The 22,575-nt window shown below is 40.1% G+C and overlaps 1 protein-coding gene across 1 annotated transcript in view; it reads left to right on the top strand.

The window, feature by feature from the left end:
• The window catches only part of KIT (KIT proto-oncogene, receptor tyrosine kinase), a 51,794-nt gene that overhangs the window by 24,032 nt on the left and 5,187 nt on the right, over nt 1-22,575 (top strand). Inside the window, exons 4-17 of the mRNA XM_085223142.1 lie at nt 730-866; nt 2,992-3,151; nt 5,986-6,175; nt 6,574-6,689; nt 11,082-11,196; nt 12,256-12,449; nt 13,482-13,588; nt 13,678-13,804; nt 14,064-14,168; nt 14,254-14,364; nt 16,027-16,177; nt 17,932-18,020; nt 18,358-18,485; nt 21,294-21,416. Coding sequence (XP_085079268.1) covers nt 730-866; nt 2,992-3,151; nt 5,986-6,175; nt 6,574-6,689; nt 11,082-11,196; nt 12,256-12,449; nt 13,482-13,588; nt 13,678-13,804; nt 14,064-14,168; nt 14,254-14,364; nt 16,027-16,177; nt 17,932-18,020; nt 18,358-18,485; nt 21,294-21,416 — 1,853 coding nt within the window. The remainder of the gene's footprint in view (nt 1-729; nt 867-2,991; nt 3,152-5,985; nt 6,176-6,573; nt 6,690-11,081; nt 11,197-12,255; nt 12,450-13,481; nt 13,589-13,677; nt 13,805-14,063; nt 14,169-14,253; nt 14,365-16,026; nt 16,178-17,931; nt 18,021-18,357; nt 18,486-21,293; nt 21,417-22,575) is intronic.

Below are 22,575 nucleotides of genomic sequence, written 5' to 3'. Positions count from 1 at the left end.
AAAGTAAATTGTGGAAGATCCAAAGAGGTAAAGAGCTTTGCTGGGATAAGAGACACGTAGTCCTCAAGTATACTTCAGTTATGACTGGGGTATAGCTAGCCCACAGGGTGACTTTTTCCTGAACAGACCCAAGTTGTGTAAGCACCTAACTTTCTGGTGACTGTGGTGTCACTGGCCATGGCTCTAGCTACCCCTGCTTCTGTGAATACTCATTGTGAGCAGAGGACATGGTGCTGTCAGAGGCAGGTGTGCTGAAAGCCTCGAGCTGCATGTGCCCTGCCTGGGGACAGAAGCTTCCAAGTAGGTCAACCTGCTTGCTATGGACCTGGCAGACAGTGCTTTGTGTCAGCTGCTCTATTTTATCTTTCAAAGCTGCAGTTAGTATAAGGCTGTGGTTTTTCGGTGACTGATCTTCACTGTGTTTTTAGAGTACAACATTTTAATTGCTGTCAAGGAATGAGTTGTCTCACTGATGGTTCAACATTTTCAAGTTTATCATGCGAGCTACTAAGCTCTAACAAGTATTACCTAACTTTAAATTTAATTTGAAGGGAGATTGAAGCAGAAATGTGCTTGTTGTGAAGAAACAAGTGTGTAATATGTTAAAGAAATTTGAATGCCTCTTGGAGACCTGAAATTTTATTGGAAAGTTAATGACTGTTGATTTTTATCCCCCTTTGGAAACTCTGAAGCTAATGAAAAGTAATGCACTTCTAAATTGTTTTCCAGTTCACAAAGCTCTTCCAGTCATTACCTTATCCAAAAGCTATGAGCTTCTCAAAGAAGGGGAAGAATTTGAAGTTACATGCATAATCATGGATGTGGATAGCAGCGTACAAGCTAGTTGGATTTCTTACAAAAGTGGGGTGAGTGCCTTTAGCCTTTAGTATGCTTCAGTGCAGTACACAAACTGTGAACGTTCATGTGCTTGCCTTGCATCACTGGCGTGCGGTGGATTTGCTGCCTTCCCGAAGGGAAACATACTACAGACTGGTGTGGTGAGCGTTCAATGACTGTCCCATGCCCATGTGGGCCTTCATGATCACTGAGCATGGTTAGAGGGCTACCATCAGCACTGGCTTCTCTTCACAAACAGAAACTAAAGTTTGGCTCTTCAATGTGAAGTTTAGGTGACCTCTGTTGGGCTGCCTAAATACAGAAGCACGGAGTGCCTACACATCACATTGCAATCAATGGGAGCTGCAAATATTAACACATGGACTGCAAATTACATATTCTAGTCGTTATCATTAACAGAAAATACCTGCTAATTAGCATGGGATTGTATGTGACAGGAATAGTAGTAAGCAGTCACAGGAATGATTAATTCATTTAAATTATATGGTGTGCCTCACTAATTAGGAAAGTCCTGAAAAATGAACTAGTGAACTGCCTGTAGTGATCACTGAAGTTGCTGCTGACATGATGGAATTAAATTATTGACAACTTAAATATGTCAGAGAGTTAGCTGCTGGCAGCACAGCTCTGCTGAAGACCATCAACAGTGAGGTCCCCTCCCCTGGTCACCTTGATGCTTGAAACACAGGGCTGGGTTTCAAAAAACTATCTGTAAGAGAGGGCCCAGAAAACATCAGGCACTGGTTTGTGCTTAAGGGCACCTTCTTGGGGTATGCACCTTCTGGGCATACCCCAAAATTTAAACGAATTAAAAGCCCTTGTGAAGACCTATTGGTAACTTCTGCCATATATGTTCCTACGCTAATTGGCTGAACCTTTACTGTTAATACCAGTGACTTGAACACATCATTTTCATTGTACATGTGCATGTAAAAAAAAAAGGCTTCTATGATTGTGTGGTGTTTGGATAAATAGCACAACCTCAGGCAAATAGCAAACTATGAGGCTCATTCCCTGGGGCCACGTATCTGGCACAGCTTCTCTCACTAAGTGCTTGTGGCGCTATAAATCCCATCACCCAGCTCTGAGGGCTAGGGGGGCACTAAGTGAACCAAAGGTAGCGTGGGACCTGCTAGATGGGGCTTCTGGTTCTTTGCCAAGGTCAACCGCAAGTCTTTCATTTGAGGACTGTCCTTCTTTTCTTGCTCCTCCCTCCGCCTTTTTGTGTTAGAATGTGACGAAACTGGAGTCTTATCTTAAGTTTTCATGCTTTTTCATTTTATGAGTAAAAGCCACGAAGAAAATATTTTTGGCTTAAAAAGTTTGACCTTTCTGTTCCTTCTGGTAAATAACAGGAGATGCTATTGTTTAAATACTGACTGTCGTCACATTAAATTTGGTACAGGAACAGAATACATAAAATTCATGTATGAAGAATCTCTCCTGAATAGGTTAAAGATAAGAAATTGAAAGGAGTTATCACCACTTTTGAAAACTGAGGACTTGCTGTAAGCGAACACTTCCACACAGAACAGATTTCTATTGGTGGTTCGTATAGCTCAGAAGGAATCAAAACTGTATAGAGAAAATAAAACTCAAACCATACTGTGTGATTCTGTGATTTGTACAAATAAAACCTTCTATCAGTTCCTCACCTTCATTGTCATTAAAAGTCCAGCCAGAGTGAGCTGGATCTGGCTTGGGCATGGCACCCTTTTCTCCACAGGACTGAAATATTTAAAGAAATCAGGCTTTCCGCTCTGTATTTTGGGCTGGTCTCTCTCAGGTGGGTTCTCTGGGTCTTTGTGGGACTGGAAGCACTCTATCTTGAAACATCAGATGGAAAAGCAGTGAAGTGCAGCATAGGTGTGCCCTAGAGTGGGGTTTGGAGTCGGGAAGAGCGAGGGGAAAGGGTAGAACTTGGGAAAGGACATTGTCTCTCAAAGACAGCTGATCACACTCTTGTTTTGCATGGAGAGATTCTAGTGACAGGTTTGTCATGATGGCTTATTATTCTGGTTTAAAGTTATGAATATTAATGTAGTGAAGTCATAATTACTTCTATTTTTAATTTATTGAGGAAAGATGCTGCATACACAATGTTTTAGATGTTAATTGTTTTTTTACCGACAGATTGTTACAAGCAAAAGCAGAAATGTGGGTGATTACGGATACGAAAGGAAATTAACATTGAACATCCGTTCAGTGGGAGTTAATGATTCTGGAGAATTCACTTGCCAAGCAGAGAACCCTTTTGGAAAAACCAATGCCACAGTAACCTTGAAAGCACTAGGTAAATAGTTCCTGTAGAAATCTTAACACTTCTAATTGTGGAAGGTGGAAAGTGAAGATACTGAATATATTTTCCTTCCTTTTCTCTTCTTTTCTCCAAACTTGAATGTGTAAGTTACTTCATTAAAAGGTTAATGCAGACTTGGTGCCATATGGGGGTGGTTCAGAAAGGGCTATGGAGTGTGCAGCTACTTCAATTTCTGCAGCCCTGTGCATGTTATTGGATTGCGATATTAGAACAACCACCCAACAGTGTACCCATCTCTCTGTTTTTTTCTTTCCTGGTTTAATTTAAAATTTAATCCAGTCTTAATGAAGCAAGTAATTTACGTTTGCCTAGTACTTTTCCTACGCTTTAGTAATTTGGCAGCACAAGTACAAAGCATATCTTCAGTACCTGCCTTCCAAGCATGGGAAATTTCACTGACATCGGCATGTCAATGTTTTTTTTATTCAGGAGGAGCTATATACGTATTTGTATTTAAAATAATGCTTTGGGGAACATTTAAGTGTGTATAGGCAGCATGAAATGTCTCTGGAGCTCGCCACCGTGGTAAATCCAGCATCCATCACTTCCCTAGGTTTGGGGATCCTCCACCCATTGTTTAACAGTGTCAGTTAGACCTCTGCTGCTGTGTATTAGCTCATATGGTATACAGCGCAATTCAAATTTTAAAGCTGCCAAAAAATACTAACTTGATTGACTAATTAAGGACATATGCTTGACAATTCTGACCAAGTCTGTGTAGTTGGTTAAAATAGTTTCAGTTCCTTAAGGACAAGACAACCAAGGGCAACTGAGACTGTAGCTGTGTGCCAGGCCTTGTATTCTCTTTCTTAGTAAATCTGTATTTCTGGAGACAAATACCCCCATAACGTTGCTTGATTTGCTTTCTCAAGTAGCCTAAAGAAAACAGAAGCACTTGTCTTCTGTGGATAGATCTCCAGCCTAGCTGCAGAATTCTGACTGCAGTTAACCTTGCTATACAATTTGAGGGGGTAGGGCTCATGACACATTTTCCTCTTTTTTTTTTTATTTAATATAAGAGACTAGATTCATATGTAAAAGAGTGAAACTGTATTAAGTATGAAAGAAAATCTTTTCCCCGAGGAGAATAATGTGAAAGCTTTTGTTACAAGAGGAGGGAAGTTCTTACCTAGAATTTTTAGGACTACTATGCATGCAAATATGGTTTTAAAAAGGATTGACTTTGGGAAGTCTGATGACTAAAATAAAGCATAGCATTGTAGAAAGCAGAAGATAAACCAACAAGTTTGTATTTAGTAAAATATAAAGTTCGTGCTTAGTAAAAAATAACAGAGAAAAGCTGGAATATTTTATTTTTGAGATACTTTTCTCCCCAAAAACCTCTCAAATTTGTCCTAAAGTAAAATAAACTCTGTCTCCTGGTTTCCTTTCACCATTCATTGTCAATTTAGCTGTATCTTTCTAAACCATGCCAGCTCCCAGCATCATGGGAAGTGATCTGTAGAACAAACTGGAGGGACCCTGGAATTGTCTCAGAATCTAAATCACTGTGGCTTTAGTGTTAGCCAAAAGGTTTCAGATAAATAAGGTTATGTTGGTACATTTCCTGGTTACTTTTTGAAACGATTGGTTTATCTAACCATAAACAGTTTCTAGAACAGTGTTTTGGACATTGACAGAACAGTAATAAATTTTTTTTGCAGGCTCTTGGATACCGTTTTGAATATGTGATTATACAGAAAACAGAAAAAAGGTCTCAAAGGGAATAAAAATCTTAAATTTCCAGATTTAAAACCACCTCTCTCTCCCCCTCTCTCTCTCCCTTTTTTTTCTTTTTTTTAATAATAGAAACTTTTATATCATACCTGCTTGCTGTGAGTATACATCTTCCTTTCTTAGAAACATCTGTCAAGTGCTCTGTCAGCTCCATATGGTCTCACCAAGGCCTGTTGCCTTCGGTTTTCATGAGCTTGGGTGCCCAGCTGGCCACAGCAGTTTGATCACCAGAAAGTGGGAAGAGGTAGTGATTTGAGATTGACTTGAGGCTAAATTCAAGCTTTCCCAGCTTTTTCAAGCTTTTTTCCTTATTACTGCAGTCTGTCTGTCAGACTGATAATTCCCATATGAATTTGTATAATAGGACTGAAAAAAATTGTCTTTCAAAGTGAGTAATCCTGAAGCTGATGAGTTCGTTAATGAAATTATAACCACTGCAGTAAGGATGCTGCTCCATGTGATATTTTGGAATGGAACTACACAGTGATAAATGGTATCCGCCAAAGAAAAGATTAAGACCCAGCAGTAGATGAACAGAAATGCCTTAGCTTAAGACAATTGCTATCCAGGCCTGTGGACTTAGTGCATTTTTCTCTAATTACAGTCTTTAATAGCTTCATTTGTAATGTCATTCTTAATTACAATTGAGAAAGAATCACTGAGTATTCTACTATGTTGTCATAAGTGATCAATTTATTTTGCTCTTTTTTTAGTATTTCTTTTGTGCCATACTGTTAGTGACTCTGATTTTTTGAAAAAATGTAAACACTGGAGTAGGATCAAGCACGTTTGCATTCTTCCAGAAGCATTTAAAGGCTATTTATCACCAAGAGATGGAATCCTTTATGTTAAAGCATGTGAGGTTGCTTTGTTCTGTGCCTCATTGTTACCATTGTTAGTGGTCTTTGTTTCAGCAGGTGAGGGCTCAAGTTATGCTTAGTAGATCAGGTTTCCTGTTTCACAGTTGAATGTGTGATCACTGATCTTGAAGTAGTGTAAGTGTGGTTAGAGTGCCAGCAATCTCCTAAATGGCCCTGAAATTGTTTTTCTTTTCCTATTATGGCTATCAGCTAAAGGATTTGTCCGTTTGTTTGCAACAATGAATACCACAATTGACATAAATGCAGGACAAAATGGAAATTTAACAGTTGAATATGAGGCGTATCCAAAACCGAAGGAAGAAGTCTGGATGTACATGAACGAAACATTACAGAATTCGTCAGACCATTATGTCAAGTTCAAGACTGTGGGCAATAACAGGTAATAAGAACGGCTTTAAGTGCTATTGATTTCACTTTGAAACAGCAAACTAGAGTCTGCTCCAAAAAAGATGAAAGTGGAGGTGGCAAGAAAATTGTTTCTGAAAGGTCTTGCCAAAATGAGGCTTACTGCAGTACCTGGTGTGAAGTCTGCCAGCCAAGGTGTGGAGTAGTGCTGAGCTGAGTGCACCATCTGAGGGACCAGCGTGCCTCCCAACTCACCTACATGATGCCATTGCTGCCTGTAAGCTAAAATAAGAATTCAGTTTGAACGCGGAGGCCCTGCACCATCACACAGTGTATGCAGAAGATGGTGCACTACTAATTTATGTCTTGGCTTTTTGTGCAGCAATTGATGGCAAGTTCTGAGCATTGCTAATGCTTTTTTTTTCTCTGCAGTTATACTAGCGAACTTCACCTTACCCGATTAAAAGGAACAGAGGGAGGCATTTACACATTTTTTGTGTCCAACTCAGATGCCAGCTCCTCTGTAACATTTAATGTCTATGTGAAAAGTAAGTGAACAGTCTGAAATATTTCATTATCACAGTAATTGTATTTTATACAACATAATGTATGCACAAGATGTCACAGTGTGGTTCAGCATATGAGAGGCTTTCTGAAGCGAAGCACATGCTGCAAAACTATTTAAATGTCAAGATATAAAAGTGCAGAGTACTTACACAAATCCACCTACTATCCAGTGTGACCTTACGTTCTGGCAATCATCCTCCAGAGGTTACTGGAGAGCAGACAGATAATTTATACAGGAACAAAAAAAAGTAGCACTTGGAAAGGTGGTCTCAAAAATGAGCCATGTACCATAAACCTTTGATAATTTAAGGTGGAGCAGGAGCTAGAAGGATTGCATACATATAATTTGCATTTTTGGCTGCCAAGTTAAGCTACTAATTTTCTTCAAGTTGTTTGAGTTGGATGTACAATTTGAAAATTGTAAGCAGAACCATTCATTTGTGCCTTTTGGCATCTAAATACTTCTTCATCATAATATAGATCTCCATTGTTTTAGAGAAATCTGCATAGCTTTACCAATGCACATGCTGTTGTCTTTATGTACTTGTAAAAAAAAAGGGATCAACCTCAGTTCCAAAAAGTATTCTTCAAGGCAAAAGTTAAACTTGAAAATGAGTTAAGTGAAACCTTCAGGAAGCTGCCCTTTATGGCAGAGCTATCCTGTTAGAGAATTTCTTACTCTCAGATATTGGCAGCTGCTAAAGGCAAAGACTAAGGATGGTACGCAAACTGGAGAAATTAATGCAAGGTAGATAGTGATGCCTTCAAGCCTGGGACAACAAAAAGTACAGGAAGTGTAGTATATGCTGCAAATATGTTGTTGCAATGCTTTAGCAGTAATAGGTCTTTCTCTGGGCGTGGGCTCATGCGGACGACCATTGAGACTTCCACATATTCACAAAATCCTAGATATTAATTTCTGAATTCTTCCCATTTGACAATGAATATCAGCATCTGAAACATCAGTGATGTATTTGCAGTGCTGTAGTTTGGGTCTAGAAATGTCATTTGTACTCCTTTTGGAACATGGCGTTTCTTCAGTTCTCCATAAATGCAGTCATTTGTGTTGTGCATTTCACTTCCCTAGTTATGATTTTTGAGTTGAGGGCACTGGCAACCTCAGCTATCCTTTGCCATGTTGAATGAGTGTGGATCACAATCAGAAGGGGGAATTTGACTGTTGTAGAGATTAATGGAGCTAAGTACTGAGCTAGTCGTTTACTTTCTGGGTAGAAATGGAAGAAATCACAGGTTGTCTGTGGAGCCATCAGTTCCCGGGAGGCTGGGTGATATTTCCCAACTTGCAGCATCATATATGTGCTGGGAGCAGGGCACTGTGGGCTCTTTTGGCTGCTCAGGAGCAATCTGGGCAAAATAACTTCAAAAAACGGCGGCAGTTTTGTCATCATCAGATGCCAGTTCTCAGTGTAGTTGATAAAGGCTGAAACCCCTTCAGGTCGTGGTCAGGGAACCACACTAGGAACAGCACGGTGAAGCATTATGGCCGTGGCAGGAGAGAGTGTGCATGACTTAGTTTTGAAAGGCTTGCCTGTGCAACCAGCAGCATTCAAGTATCATTCATTCTTGCTTCAACATGGAAGTTATCAACTTGGAAGTCTTGAAAGCAGTAAGATTCAGATAAAATGAAGAGATTGAAGCCACCTCAGCAGAGCCTACCAACGTTGTTGAAATGGATGGATTCGATGCACTTGGCTCAGAAGGAGTTTCTTTTGGTGTTTTGACTCAACTACTGCAAATATTTTTTCCTTTTGAAAAGGGAAATTGAAGCAGATTGATCCCTCGAAGAATATGTTTTTAGGAAAAATAACCTCTTTTCAGTAGCATGTAAGATGCTCATCACTTAGGTGTGAAACACAAACTGCAACAACAAAACATTATTTCAGATAGCAGAGTAACTGCAAAAGGTTAGTCAAGTGGGGGTGGGACAGATGCTGATTTAATCATGTGTCCTGATTTGGCCTTGCCACTGGGAACTGTGCATAAATAGCTGGGATCTAGCTTCTGCTGTTTACGAGTCTGGCTCAGGTATGTAATCAGCAGAAAGCAATCAAACAGGTAAAACAGGATTCATAATCAGGGGGATATCTTCATGTAAACACAAATCGATGCTGAAGCGTTTGCTGAAAGATGTGAAAAACCCTGTGCAGAAAGACTTTAAACACATTTAGCAATTGCATAGGCTAATCTGAAACAATACTAAATTGTTAAAGTGTAGTCAGTCATAGAGAGTGTTACACAAACTAGGGAGGGAAGGAAGGAGCTTTGAAATTAGGAGCCAAAGGGAAAATTACAACTTGACAAGCAGTATGCTGAACTGAGCTACAATTAAAAAATTGTACAAATCTCCAGAGTGGCAAGTTACCATGCATCTAGCAATTAGTGGAGGAATCTTCAAGCTGGTATCTGTGCTTAATGCAAAATAATATCTGGCTATAATTATAGTCAACAAAATACTATCTATGCAGTTGGGGATCGTGCTGCAGAGAAAAAACTGGTCACAGCGTTAGAGGTCATGTGAAGTTCGGCATTTTTCCTGTCGTTGCAATATGCGCTGAACAAATGGGGAGTCACTGTGGTGCTGTGGAAAGATTTGGTCCGGTCCAGAAAATGTGGCTGCAGAAGGAAATCTCTCTATGTGCTGATAGAAATTACCTATTAAATGTTAGTTTTTAAACATTTGCTTTTCTGTGCTAATTATGAAGAAATTGGTAATAAAAAGCAACTGAACCCACAATGTTGTTATACAGAGCACTGCGAATTGACCTCTTTCTCTCTGAAAGAGAATTGACCTCTTTCAAATCTTTGCTACATTCAGAATCAACACTGATAAGAACTGAAAATCAGAAATGGTGAAATGAGAAGTTCGGGGCATCTTTAAGAGAGGACTGCAGGTGCTGGGACATAGCACAAAATTCTGTGGTGCTGTGACACGCTACCTGACACACGTCATATACCTAAGCACACAGTTACAATTTCACAATTCAATCTTGTTGATAGGAGATAGGGAAGCTGAATTTCATATAATCCATGAATACTAAGACTATGTGAAATACTGCCTGCTATCGAAAAAGTTCTGCTCCAAATGAGTAATGTTGAAAACCCGTCTCAAAATTTTGCGACAGTGTTTGGTTCTGGGTGGTTTGCATAAGACACAGCATGCGGATTTAGAAATGAAAGAACATTTGGTTCTTGTAACATGACTCATGAGGAGATGCTACATTATTGAGAGTAGATGTGTGTTTTATTGCCTCCAATTTAATCAGCAAGTAGAATATTCATTAAAAATGGTGTGCAGTCTTGTCACATGGATTTTATCTGAAATAAATTGCTTTTTTCCACAGTTGTCAATAGAGTCTCACAAGTTCCTACAGTATTAGAAACTCATCTTAGATTTCTGTAAAGTTAACAGACTATTAATTTGTGCCAAGTGAGCAATATCTTGGCATATAGTCTGACTTTGCTATTGTTGTTTTGTTTTTTTTTTTTTAATTTGGAAGGAAGCTAATATAGCTGTGGCTTCGAATTCTAGTTCTTCAAGAAATAAATCATCCTAATATTCACCAGAGTCATGTAGGTGTTGTCCTTGCCTGAAGGCCTGTGACTTTGGGCTAATGACTGCAAAATCCACCTAATTGCTTTGTTTTCCCATCATACTTAACACAGCAGCTCTGAGCTGCATGCAGCACCAGCCCCAGTGCAGTGACAGGGAGTGCAGCATCATAGCATAGGGCACCAGCTGGCTGCCTTGCTGTGTAAACTACCAAAGCAATCAGAAATTACAGCTTGGGCAGCTAATATAGCCAGCCAAATATCGGCTTCCTCTACGTGCGGCATTTCAGATGGTGAGCCTGTTAGGCCAGTGTTTTACTGGGATACGTGCCCTCTGTGGGACAGGGATAGGCATCGGTTGCATTGCGCTGCAGTTTCTTTTCTGACTGTGGTGGTAATGTTTAATGGAGGGCAGATGCAGGAGAGGTGGAGTTTGACAGGTGTAGCACACACAGCTGTGGATAAACTGTCCTTGTTAGAAGCTGGTAAAGTTCCTCTGCAGGAACTGGAACTGCCTTCTTGTTTAAAACAAATACTTTGTTCTGTACAGCTCTTGGCTTTGCTCCTGTAGGATCTTTCATCTGATCAAAAACATTGAGGAGATAAAGTGCTCTGAAATCCAACGGAGGCATTCAGTGTAAGAACAGAGATTTTCACAGCTGGTCAGTGCTGCAGGACCGTGGGAAGCTCAGTTCCCCTGACTCTATGGGTAGTAACACACACAAGTTACTGGGGTGATGAGCATGTGGCAATGCAAATTCTGTGTTCCTTTAACGCAAGACTCTCATTTGTGTGTGTTGCAGCAAAACCGGAGATCCTTACCTTGGATATACTCAGCAATGGCATTCTTCAGTGTGTGGCAGCTGGATTCCCAGCCCCTACCATTTACTGGTATTTTTGCCCAGGAACTGAACAGAGGTGAGTTAAGTAACCAGAGTCTTCAAAACCTATTCTAGATACAACACACACTAACAAACAATTAAAAATTAAGACTGAAAAATGACTTGGTAGCAGTTACATTGCAACACTGTCTTTATCAGTTTAAGTATTGCATTATTTGCAGTGGTTTGAGGGGAAGGGAGCAGCATTTTGCTGTGGAAAAGTTAAAGCCGAACTTTCTCTCTGCTGCAGGCTAGCTAATGTTTATATCTGTTTGGCCTCAAATGACACACATTCTCTATCCAATTTCACAGAATGACAGTCACAGAATCACTTGTGAATACAGCTGTTATCTTTTGTCTTATTGTGTAATGATATAATTTTTTAAGACATAAAGTAATTAGATTTCTATTCACATGAAGCGTCTGACAAGTAAACAAGTCTGACATTATTATGTGTAAAGCCTGATGCCACATTTCCAAAAGGCCTGCAGAGTTCCACTGTGAAGTGAGCATCTGTGAAGCACATTTTCAGATTTTTGTTGGCTTGCACTGTGGTTGCAAATCTTAGACTAGCAAGTCATGGATCTCCCACCTGCATCGTTTCATTGGAACAGGTTGCCTAATGAAGTTGTGGTAGCCCCCTTGCTGAAAGCATTCAAGGCCGGGCTGCATGCAGCTTTGAGCAACCTGATCTAGTGGGAGGTGTCCCCGTCTACAGCAGAGGGTTTGGAATGAGATGATCTTAAAGGTCCCTTCCAACCCAAAGCATTCTATGATTCCATGATTCTATGCAGGTTTAATGGTTACAAAACCCATAGTGGACTTAAGAGTATGTACCCCTAGCCAGCAGCAAGTGCAGACCTCAGAGTGTCCGTACAGCTTGTTCCATCAATTTCACTCGCTACATGGAAGATAAAAAGGCATTGTGAGTGGGATAAGCTTTTAGGATAAGATCTTCAACTGAGTCTCATTGTGAAGCCGTGTTGTTTGAGTTGCTGGTGGTCTGCCTTTGGCTGCCTGCCATCCCAGCAGCACCAGTCATTCATTCCTGAGAAAGCAGTCTTCAGCAGGTAACTGACAGCATTGTTTTTCCCAGGTGCTTTGACTCACCAACGATATCCCCCATGGATGTGAAAGTCAGTTACACAAATTCATCGGTGCCATCCTTTGAGCGGATCCTGGTTGAGAGCACTGTTAATGCCAGCATGTTCAGGAGCACTGGTACCATCTGCTGTGAGGCATCCAGCAATGGTGACAAGAGCTCTGCTTTCTTCAACTTTGCTATTAAAGGTAATGTCTGGAGTGAATGCCGGTGCTGTCCACCTCTTGCTGTCATGCAAGAATTCATCTTTTAAGTGTGTTGCCTTTGCCACAATAAATTTTATGGTTGCGTGGCTGAATGTATGAGAATATATTACAATACGAGGTCTGCCTGTAAAAGCATCACCTTCTCCTTTCAGTTAATAATTTGTGGTAATAATCAGACTGCAGAGCAGTAGTTAGCTGGTTTTCTTCTGCCTGTGCAGTGTGATCTAGACCAGGGACGCACCACCTGCAGCATGGCACTGGTCTGCCTTCTCTCTATCATTTTTTCTTCTCCTGTCTTTGTTTGACTGTCTAGGTCCTAAACTCTAGGCCATGATCTCCTTCAAGATTTTTGTCTGGCTTTTATCACATCTCAGGAAAATGTGGTCTCAGCATTGACTGGAGAGTAAGGGCTCTGCTTTTGTAAAAGGAGTAACATACTGCAAAAGTACTCATGAGTTTTGTAGCAGTACTGGTGGGTTTGTAGGGAAAAAAAAAAGCACTAGAGCATAGATGACTCAAAATGTGTTTGTAAATCTCTGCTTGCTTTGGAAAAAATTGCATGTTCTGCTGATGCTTTTTTTCTCAAATACTCAGTTATAACATACAAATAAGCTACAGTCAGGGTAGAGCCATATTCCTTCTCGATCCTATACAACCTCTGCTTTCAAAGACTGGGTTGTAGAGATTGTTTTCGGAAGAGGAAAAGAGAAATTAGGATTTAGGAAAAGTCTCCTAACTAAGCTTCCTTCTTTGACTGTAAGCTAAGATTAGCTGATCTCAGTGTCATGCCTAGAGCTAAGGCTCTAGGGAAGCAAAGGATGTGGATTCTGTGCCAAGGCCTTCCTACTATATCCTAAAGATGGACTCTGATGGACTCAGAGCACTTCTGGGAAAGTGGAAACCTCAAACGATGTTACACAAGGAAGACTCAAGGAAAGCTTTTTCACTTGATTGTTTTTAGGGTATTTTTTCCTTTTCAGTATCTAGGCAAGATTTTCTCTGTTTTTTTTCTAGAGCAAATCCGTACCCACACCCTTTTCACACCTTTACTAATTGCGTTTGGGGTCGCCGCTGGACTGATGTGCATCATAGTCATGATCCTGGTGTACATATATTTGCAGGTAAAATCAACAGCTTCAGTTGAGTTAAGAAAGAGTGGGAGCTCCCTGGGAGAGTGTCAGTACTGACAGCTGTTCTCTTTCCTTCCCAGAAACCCAAATACGAAGTCCAGTGGAAAGTTGTTGAAGAAATAAATGGAAACAACTATGTTTACATAGACCCAACGCAACTTCCTTATGATCACAAATGGGAGTTTCCTAGAAACCGGTTGAGTTTTGGTTAGTTTATATTGATTTAATTCCATCTGTGGGGTGAAATCTGCAGGTCTCATATGAGAGCTTGGTCAAACATAGCAGGGTTTTGTCAAAAAGATGTTGTGCAGGAATGCAAATAGTGATAATTGCTCATATTTACCGTGGAACACAAAGCAAACAGATGTATCTACACTAGCTTCCCTAATACCGTGAAACAAAAGTCTAATCCCCTCCCAAAAAAGTGCTTCAATTTGCTACACGGTGTATTGTTTTACTTTATTAGGTAAAACCCTTGGTGCTGGAGCTTTTGGAAAGGTTGTTGAAGCCACTGCTTATGGCCTATTTAAATCTGATGCCGCTATGACAGTAGCAGTGAAAATGTTGAAACGTAAGTGGCTGTCATCTGCTGCCCAGTTTTTTCTATCTTCCTTCTGGTAGGTGCTATTTACTGAGCATTGCATTTTGCCTTGCAGCAAGCGCCCATTTAACTGAAAGAGAAGCCTTGATGTCAGAGCTGAAAGTTCTCAGTTACCTTGGTAACCACATTAATATTGTGAATCTACTTGGAGCTTGCACTATCGGAGGTATAGTATCAGCAGATTATTGATTATTTCTGCTTTTTTTTATTGTTGGAAGGAATAACCTTGCAAAGGAGAACCACTGCTGCTAAGTATAAAATTCTTAAATACATGTATTGCATAGGCAGGTTGCAGATCATCACAGCTGTCATCTGTGAATTACTAAATCTAGGTTTAAGGCTCATCCTAAAAACAATGATGAGACTGCTGTAGGTGCAGCTGAAAATGAAGGCTGTTGTTATTCTCCTTGTGAGCCATTGTGTGTTTTTTTTGGAGAGTCTACAAAACTTAAGGTATTTTTCCTCCATCACTCTGTTTCTCATGAATGAGAAGAGATATGTGAACTTGCTGGTATCCAGGGTGTGCAGTCAGCAGCCCTGCTGCGTGCAGCGTTCCACTCTGTGTGGGTTGCAAGTATATCTGTTAAGGTACCGGAGTCACAAAGCCTGAAAGGTAGAAAGCTGAGAAAAAGGATTTCCCAAATAAACCCAAGTATTTTGTATTTAATATTAACTTCAAAAATAAATATAAAAATAAGAAACTTTAAAAAGTTTATTTTCATATATAATAAAAGATACCAAACAGCTGCAGTATGTGATACAGAGTGATGCTGTCCCATATTTTTAACTCAGGTGCTTTCAAGTATGAAAGTTGGTGGTGTTTCTTGCACAGATATTTGCTCTTTAAGTTTTTTTCTTCATTTTTCAAAGAAAATGAGCTTGTAAGAATTCGTAGCTTTAGGTAGATGCGAAATGTTTCTTACTTTCACTTATAATGATTTAAAAATAGGCTGAAGCGATTTCAAGTAGTCGACAAAGCAGAGCTGCTGGCTCGAGTGTACGTCTCTGACAGCTGAAGGAATGTGGTCTGGGAGCAAATCCCGCCACAAAAGCTGTATTCTCTGTTATAAAAGCTGTAATTATTAACTGCAGAAAAATGGAAATAAACTGTTGAGGTTAAGAAATGGTGGTGCAGAATAACCTTACAGATGAAATAACACGCAGCGTGATTACACATTCAAGGGCCATAGCTGCAGTCATTCACTCAGAAAACGTATATTTGATCTATAAACATCCGTGCTGGAGATGACTTGATTCTCCTTTCCGATTTCATTTTAATATTCTAAGACCTTGTGCAGTGTAGTTTTCTGTCTCAGCAGGCTGTTCTATGTGAATGATTTTTCTTATTATACTAAGGAATATAACACTCTACATCATTTCCAAAACATCACTGAAGGAGTGTGAAGCTCTACTGTAAACAGAAGTGAATCAAAAGGATTAATGTTTGAAGCCTGAATTACTCGAACGTTTGGAACAAATAACTTCCTTCAGGAAGTGAGCAAAATCAAACAGATGTGTCTGGCCAGAAACATTATCACAAGAAGAAAGAGAAAAAGACTTATTTGTTTAATTTTTTTGTACAATGCAATTCTACTGGGGAGGGTGGAAATTAATTGGGAGTGACACAGCTTTCGCTGGACAATAGCTACTTGCCTGTGAAAGAGAAGAAGCTGGGTCGCTTGTCTTAACTTTTCATGTTTAGTCAGTGTAAGGCGTTGTGATTGTTAATAGACAAGTCTGTGTGCTTTGCTGAATGGTATCTTTATGTAAGGTTTTCTGCTTTGGAAATAATGCCCACCTGCTTTCTCAACCTCGTGTACATCTACAGGGCCCACACTGGTCATTACAGAATATTGCTGCTATGGTGATCTCTTAAATTTTCTGAGGCGGAAGCGAGATTCATTCATTTGTCCAAAGCATGAAGAGCACACAGAAGCAGCCGTTTATGAGAACCTTTTGCACCAGGCAGAGCCCACAGCGTAAGTGTGACCTGCCAAAGTGTGTGTGTGTGTGTGTTCAGGAGATTGAGAAGGAGGAGATGCTGAGGTTCATTAGGGATGAGGAATTGGGAGGACCCTTTCATGCACCAGACTTTGAAGGTTCTTTGCTGTGTAAGGAAACAATTTCGTTAAAGAGATGATTTGTACAGTGGGTGGCTTATTCTAACAGAGCTCAGTTCATTGTATACACTCTGTGTTTTACTTCTTTGTCAAATTTCCTGTAGTTATTTCATGCAGCTCCTTGGCTCTGATCTTCATATCTGTTTGTGTTTGTCATTACTGTTAAACATTGGCAGTGCTCATTTAACATCTTGAATAACAATCCCCCCAGTGTTATGGTGTTAGTATTCTGGGTTCTCACAAGTTCCTGCCTTCAGAAATGACTTTCTACATCCCAAACAGTGTAATCCAGTGTTTTAAGCGAGCTGCCACTGGTAACCCATTAGATTGTGTGGTGCCCTAACCTGTATCACCATTCAGAGATTGCTCTTGTGCTTTTATTTTTCAGTTACTTCATCTGCATATGTTTAGCTCTTCTGTTTTAGATACAAGCCTAAGTTCTGTGTACATTTCCAAGCAAAGTTCCTGCTAACCTCCTTCCTTTTGCAAAGTGAGAGATATGTAATTTACCAACCTGGGCCTGTGACAATACCTATCCATTTTTATTTTCAGTCCATTCACTGCCCCAGTGGGCCCATCACTCTTAATTAGCAGGCACAAAAGAGCCAGGAAGCCTCTAAGGAGGTGTTAAAGTCCTTTCTTACAGCTAGGCCTAATACTGGTGAAGCTGTTTGTGACAACGTGTGGATAACTGGTGATGCCAGGGGCACTGATGCCAAAGTAACCATGAACACACAGATTTGAGTTGCTACAGTGTGTGTGTCCTCTTCTCAGTGCAGGAATCCCGTTTGCTTGAGCATGTTTTGTAAACTGAGGTATTAACTAGAAGGTATTGTCCAAATTCTTTTGTTAGTATTTACTGCAACATTGCAGCTGCTGAATGCTTCAGATTTGTTTGTGGCTTAGTGGTGACTAAACCTGTTAGTGATCTCATCGCTACTTTCCATGTTAGCTATGTGGCTGCATTTATTGTTCATAAACTTGAGGATCAAGGACCATGTGTGTGAGTTCTAATGGCAATGAAGTGAACTATGCTGATATGCATCCATCATTTCCAAAGGGGCACACTTATGTATGTATAAAATGTATAGCATAAAAATATATACATTTGAATTATATATAACAATAAGAAGACCTAAAAAATGTAGGAGATAACTGTCTCGGGCCTCATGTAATACTTGTGAATCCCCTTTGGGACTCAGGAAGATCCAAACTAAGTATTTTTTACCATTCATCTTCTGCATTTCAACTACCACCTCATTTGCAGAAACATGCTGATAGAAGCCAGCCTAAGCAGAAGAAGGAAGCAATAACAAGTCCCATGAAACATCTGGTCATTCATTTATAGACTGAAGGCTAGAACAGTATAGATACAAAAGACTTTGTTTGCTTTCCTGAGCCAAACTCCTAACTTTGAGGTATTTTGTTAACTGTACTGATAAACCTCTCTCTATGTACAAGCCTTTTGTCATCTTTGTTACATGCCCACGATTCTCCAATCATTTATAAAGCATTATATTCAGAAGGTTGGTGCAACATCAGCTTTTTCTTTGGATGGCTTTTGAGATCCTTTCCCCCTAAATCATGTTTCATTTCATCTGCTGCCTCTGCAGGGATGCTGTCAATGAGTACATGGACATGAAACCAGGAGTGTCATATGCAGTTCCCCCAAAAGCTGATAAAAAAAGGCCAGTGAAATCTGGTGAGTACAATTATGAGAAATTGTTTTCTTCCGAGAGTGTAGAGAGAAAGGCTTTATGGATATTTTCACATGAAACTTTCCTATGGTGGATGGGGACAATTAAAACTCATGAAGTGGTATAAGAAGGCTTAAAAAAGAACAGTATGGTAAATTACATTGTAATCTATTTTTCCACACTTAATTGGAGTGTAAGGTTTATATTTTGCTTTTTGGCAATGGGCTATTTATGTGGCTCTAGTACTTTCTCAAATGGCTGATGTGTTTAATGTAAGATAAATCTGTTTCTAAAAGAAGATACCTCGTCCACTCAAAAGCTGTTGGTGTTTATATTGCATAGGATCCTATACCGATCAGGATGTTACCCTTTCCATGTTGGAAGATGACGAACTTGCTCTAGACGTTGAAGATCTATTAAGCTTCTCTTACCAGGTGGCAAAGGGCATGAGCTTCCTTGCCTCTAAAAACGTAAGTTCATTTTTTATGTTAGGAGGTAGCATACGAACACTTCTGATCCTGGGTGGTGCCTCCTAGGGCTCAATCTTCAGCCCTTCACTTTCTGGAGCACACAGTTTCATAAGCACTCCTGATGGCTTTGGAGACACTGAAGCCCATGGGAACTTTAAGGAGCTATTTTTTTCAGGCTTCTCTGCTGTATGGCAATTGGATGTAACGCATGTCAGAACCAGAAAAGCCTAACATGTGAACATCTTCAAAAACAATTAAATCTTAAGATTTTAAGATTTCTTCTCTGCACTGCTGGAGAGTTTACAAGCTAAAGAACAGTGAAAAGCTATCTGTTTGCTTAAAAGTGCTTCAAGTATCTGTACAGTTTTAAACAAAGCTGCACTTGTTACTTCTAACAGTGCCTTAAACAGGGGAGTTATCACACCATGTGCTGGTTGTTTTTAGCATTATGGCTTAATGTGCATGGTACATCTTATTTTTAATTTTCTGAAAAGAGAATCAGCCTACAGACCCACAGATGATCTTCTTTGGCTACAGGGAGCATAGCAGACGCTTTCTGTGTTCTTAGGAGAGGTACTGCCTAACAGAAAGGGTCTGATAAAGAACACAAGTCTTCAATGATTAATGAATGTGATCTTCCTACAGTATTTCCTACATTTTACTTTCAAAATATTACTAACCATGTAAACCACGTGACAGGATTGTACAGGGTGCACCTTTCATAACGTGCAAAAAACCCAACACTTGAGCAATTTAAGGTAATCCTGTGATCCTGCATTGATATTGGGAATTCTGACCCACAGCAAGTCTACATTGAAAATTGCACTTCCTTTTTCTCCTTCCCATTGTTTTTTCCTTCAAACCCTTTACAGTTGTTGTTGTTGTTGTTGTTGTTGTTGTTTCCAGTCTATTGCCAACTTCAGAACAGTCCCTGTAGACAGATTTTTATGGTCTTTACCAGACTGCTCATCCTGCACTTTTCAGGGCGTCCAGTGCTTAGCACACACATTCTTTCTCTCATTTTCCTACAGAATAGCCCCAGGAGTCACTACACTTCATTCCCAGTGATGGTTTTTGTTACATTTTTTCCACTGATACAAATAGGCACTGTAGGACTGAGTAGCAGAGGCAGTAATGAATATAACACCACAGCCCTAAGATCTTGGGAAGTAACACACAGTATTTGTTTGGCAATGCAGAGTTACTGGCTTTGTTGCAGCATTAAGATACAGTGTGCTAACAGGTTACTGCACTTGGTCTTCTTTGGTCATTGTTAGCTAGGCTGGATAGGGCCATGGGCAGCCTGATCTGGTGCGTGGCAGTGCTGCTCACAGAAGGGGATTGGAACTGGATGGACTTTAAGGCCCCTTTGAACCCAAACCATTCTATGATTGTGTGCATACAGGCTCTTAGCTTCATCTAGGGAGCGCAAAGTGGCTTGGACTGAGGATAAAATGCTTCACATTGCCTCGTGCCCTCAGGGATGGTGATACTCAAAGCCCAGCATCATGGAGTGTACCCAGCTTTCTTCTGCAACTCGATTGTATATCCAAGCTCAGATGCATAAAAGTGCCTCTGTGAGGGAGGGGGATTGGAGTCTGTCCTAGGGTTATAAGTCTTTTATTGAGCACACGATGCCTTTATCACAAGACAGTTCCTCCTCCAATGGACAAAGCCTTTATTCAATGCCAGTTGCGCTGCTTTGGGAGGAGTCAGGCAGAGAAACTGGACATTTGGCCATTCCTTCACTTCACTGCTTCAGTGCAGTTGCTCTCTCAGCTTTACATATGCAAAGTGAAGATATTGGAGTGCAGTGTGGATCAGAATTCCTTAGGACAGTAATCATCCTTAAAATTAGTTTCTTGTGTAAGCATACCAGGGGGACAGAGATTCAGTTGCTTATGTAACTGCAGCTATTGTTTTGTGAGTATGATTTTCTTAACTCTCCAGATATTTTTAAAATATATATATTTAGTAGGGAATTCCACAAGTTTTGTATTTCGAGGAAAAAAAATGCAGAGAAAAATGGAACCGTCTTCAGCTGTTTTTTAGACAGCTGTGCCTGCAGATTGTGTACCGTCAGCACAGCAGGAGCTTAGCACTGTCCTTTCTAGATGGAAAAAGAGATTATTTCATTAGAGAAACACCTCAGTTCTCTAGCAAATACAGATGAGCTCTGGCTACATACAAAGAAAACATGACTGCTGGAAAACTCAGCCACCCCTCTGAAGCTGCAGCTACACACACACACACACAAATGAGTGCTGGAACATAACCTAGCAAGGTCATTGAATGTGTGGCTGTTTCTAGAAAGATTCTGATATGAAGATTGCCACTGTTTTTAAATATTTAGGCCTGCTTACAAAATTCTCCTAGGTACTTAATACCTTATGCTTTCCAAAGGATATGTTTGAAGTGGGATTCAGTTTTCTAACTTGTCTACCTTGAAATTGTTACCATGATTTTCTCAATTTTTAGCTTTTCAGCGCTTTCTCCTCCGTCACAATGGCTTCTTTATAAAAGATTATTTCGGAGACAAACCACATTCTCTCCTTACTCATCTTGTGTTAGGAAACAGGCCAGTGACTTCTTGATAAAAAGCTGGAGAAAAAAAAGTCTGTCCCTAGCATAGTACAAAAGTGTGTTAAAATTTAGCTGCATGAATTGTACGTGGCTTCATTATGACTTTCAGCTTGCCACAAAATGCATAATGTAGTAAGTTTATGCTAAGAAAGCGTGTATAACTGAGCAACAGGCTGTGATGAATATTAAGAAATAACTTTGTTTGTTTGTCATTTTGTTATTTAGTGCATTCATAGGGATCTGGCAGCAAGAAATATTCTTCTCACTCATGGTCGAATAACAAAAATCTGTGACTTTGGCCTGGCAAGAGATATAAGGAATGACTCAAATTACGTGGTTAAAGGCAATGTAAGTACATGGTAGTTTATCCTCTGGGTTTACATTAGGAACCTTCCTATTGACTTGACTTGCAAAGAGTCCCTTTCTTATGCAGAGATCTAGATTTCCCAGTTCTGCTGTAGATTTATTCTGGTCAGTAGTGTGAAAAGGGGCAATAGCTGATGGAGATTTGTGTACTACTACATAGATGTTGTTGCTCTTGATAAAACAACCAAATACATGTCACATGGGAGGAGACATTTTTTCTGCATCAGTAAAAATGCACCATCTTCCTGTTAGATACAAACATATAACTAAAGCTCTCTTAGAAACTGCAGGCCTTACTGTTGTGATATTCTGACAGGCCAGTCCTAAAAATAATTATTTAACAACTTTTGCTATATTTATACATTACTGAAATATCTAAGTAATCAGGGTTTGCAACTTGATTTTTGCTAAAAAACATAACTCAGAAACTGGATTATAAAGCCTGAGTTAACTGATTAGAGCACAGTGGGAGGCAAAATTTCATACACAGATCTTAACCTCATGTAGGTAAAAAATACAGCTTTAATTTGCTGCTATAGGTCAAGCCCTTTAACAGAGCTGGAACAAGACAACGCATGAAAAATGCTTAAAACCTATCAGATGAGTACCCATTCTATTAGTACCTGCCAGCCCTCTGCAGAGGTACAAAGAAATACTGAAGTGATGCAGATTGCATTGGCAGAATTTGAAGTCCCTCTTTAAGTCCTAGAGTAGTAAATGAGCCTTGCTACAAAAGAAAATCTAGTCTGTCTGAGACTGAAACTGGAGAAGCATGCTATGAAGTACAGGCCTTTTGCATCTCAAACTGATTTTTGCCGCCTGGATGAATGTTTTAAATCTGTGTCAGATACATGCAGCCATCCACTGCCTTCAAGGTACACAAATTTTTCACTTGCACCATTTTTCAAATAAAAAAAGGTCCTCCCTGCCCCAGCTGTCTCCATCAGCTGCTAGAGACATGACGCATGCCCAGCCAGGCTTTCAGCACACTGATGAAGAGATTAAATTCCACCCCTCAGTATTTTTTGCTCAGTAGTTTCTGGCACCTCAGGTGTCTCGAGTATCTCTGCTGTTCTGCTCTCAGCCTGCAGTCCTCTGAAGTCCTGCATACCTGCAGCATCCCTGTTGTAGGCTGCAGGAG

The sequence above is a fragment of the Meleagris gallopavo genome, chromosome 4 (genome assembly GCF_905368555.1).
Source record: "Meleagris gallopavo chromosome 4, MGAL_WU_HG_1.1, whole genome shotgun sequence".
NCBI classification, from domain to species: Eukaryota; Metazoa; Chordata; class Aves; order Galliformes; family Phasianidae; genus Meleagris; species Meleagris gallopavo.
The sequence above is the reverse complement of the archived record's forward strand: the minus strand, read 5'-3'. Positions and strand labels throughout refer to the sequence as shown.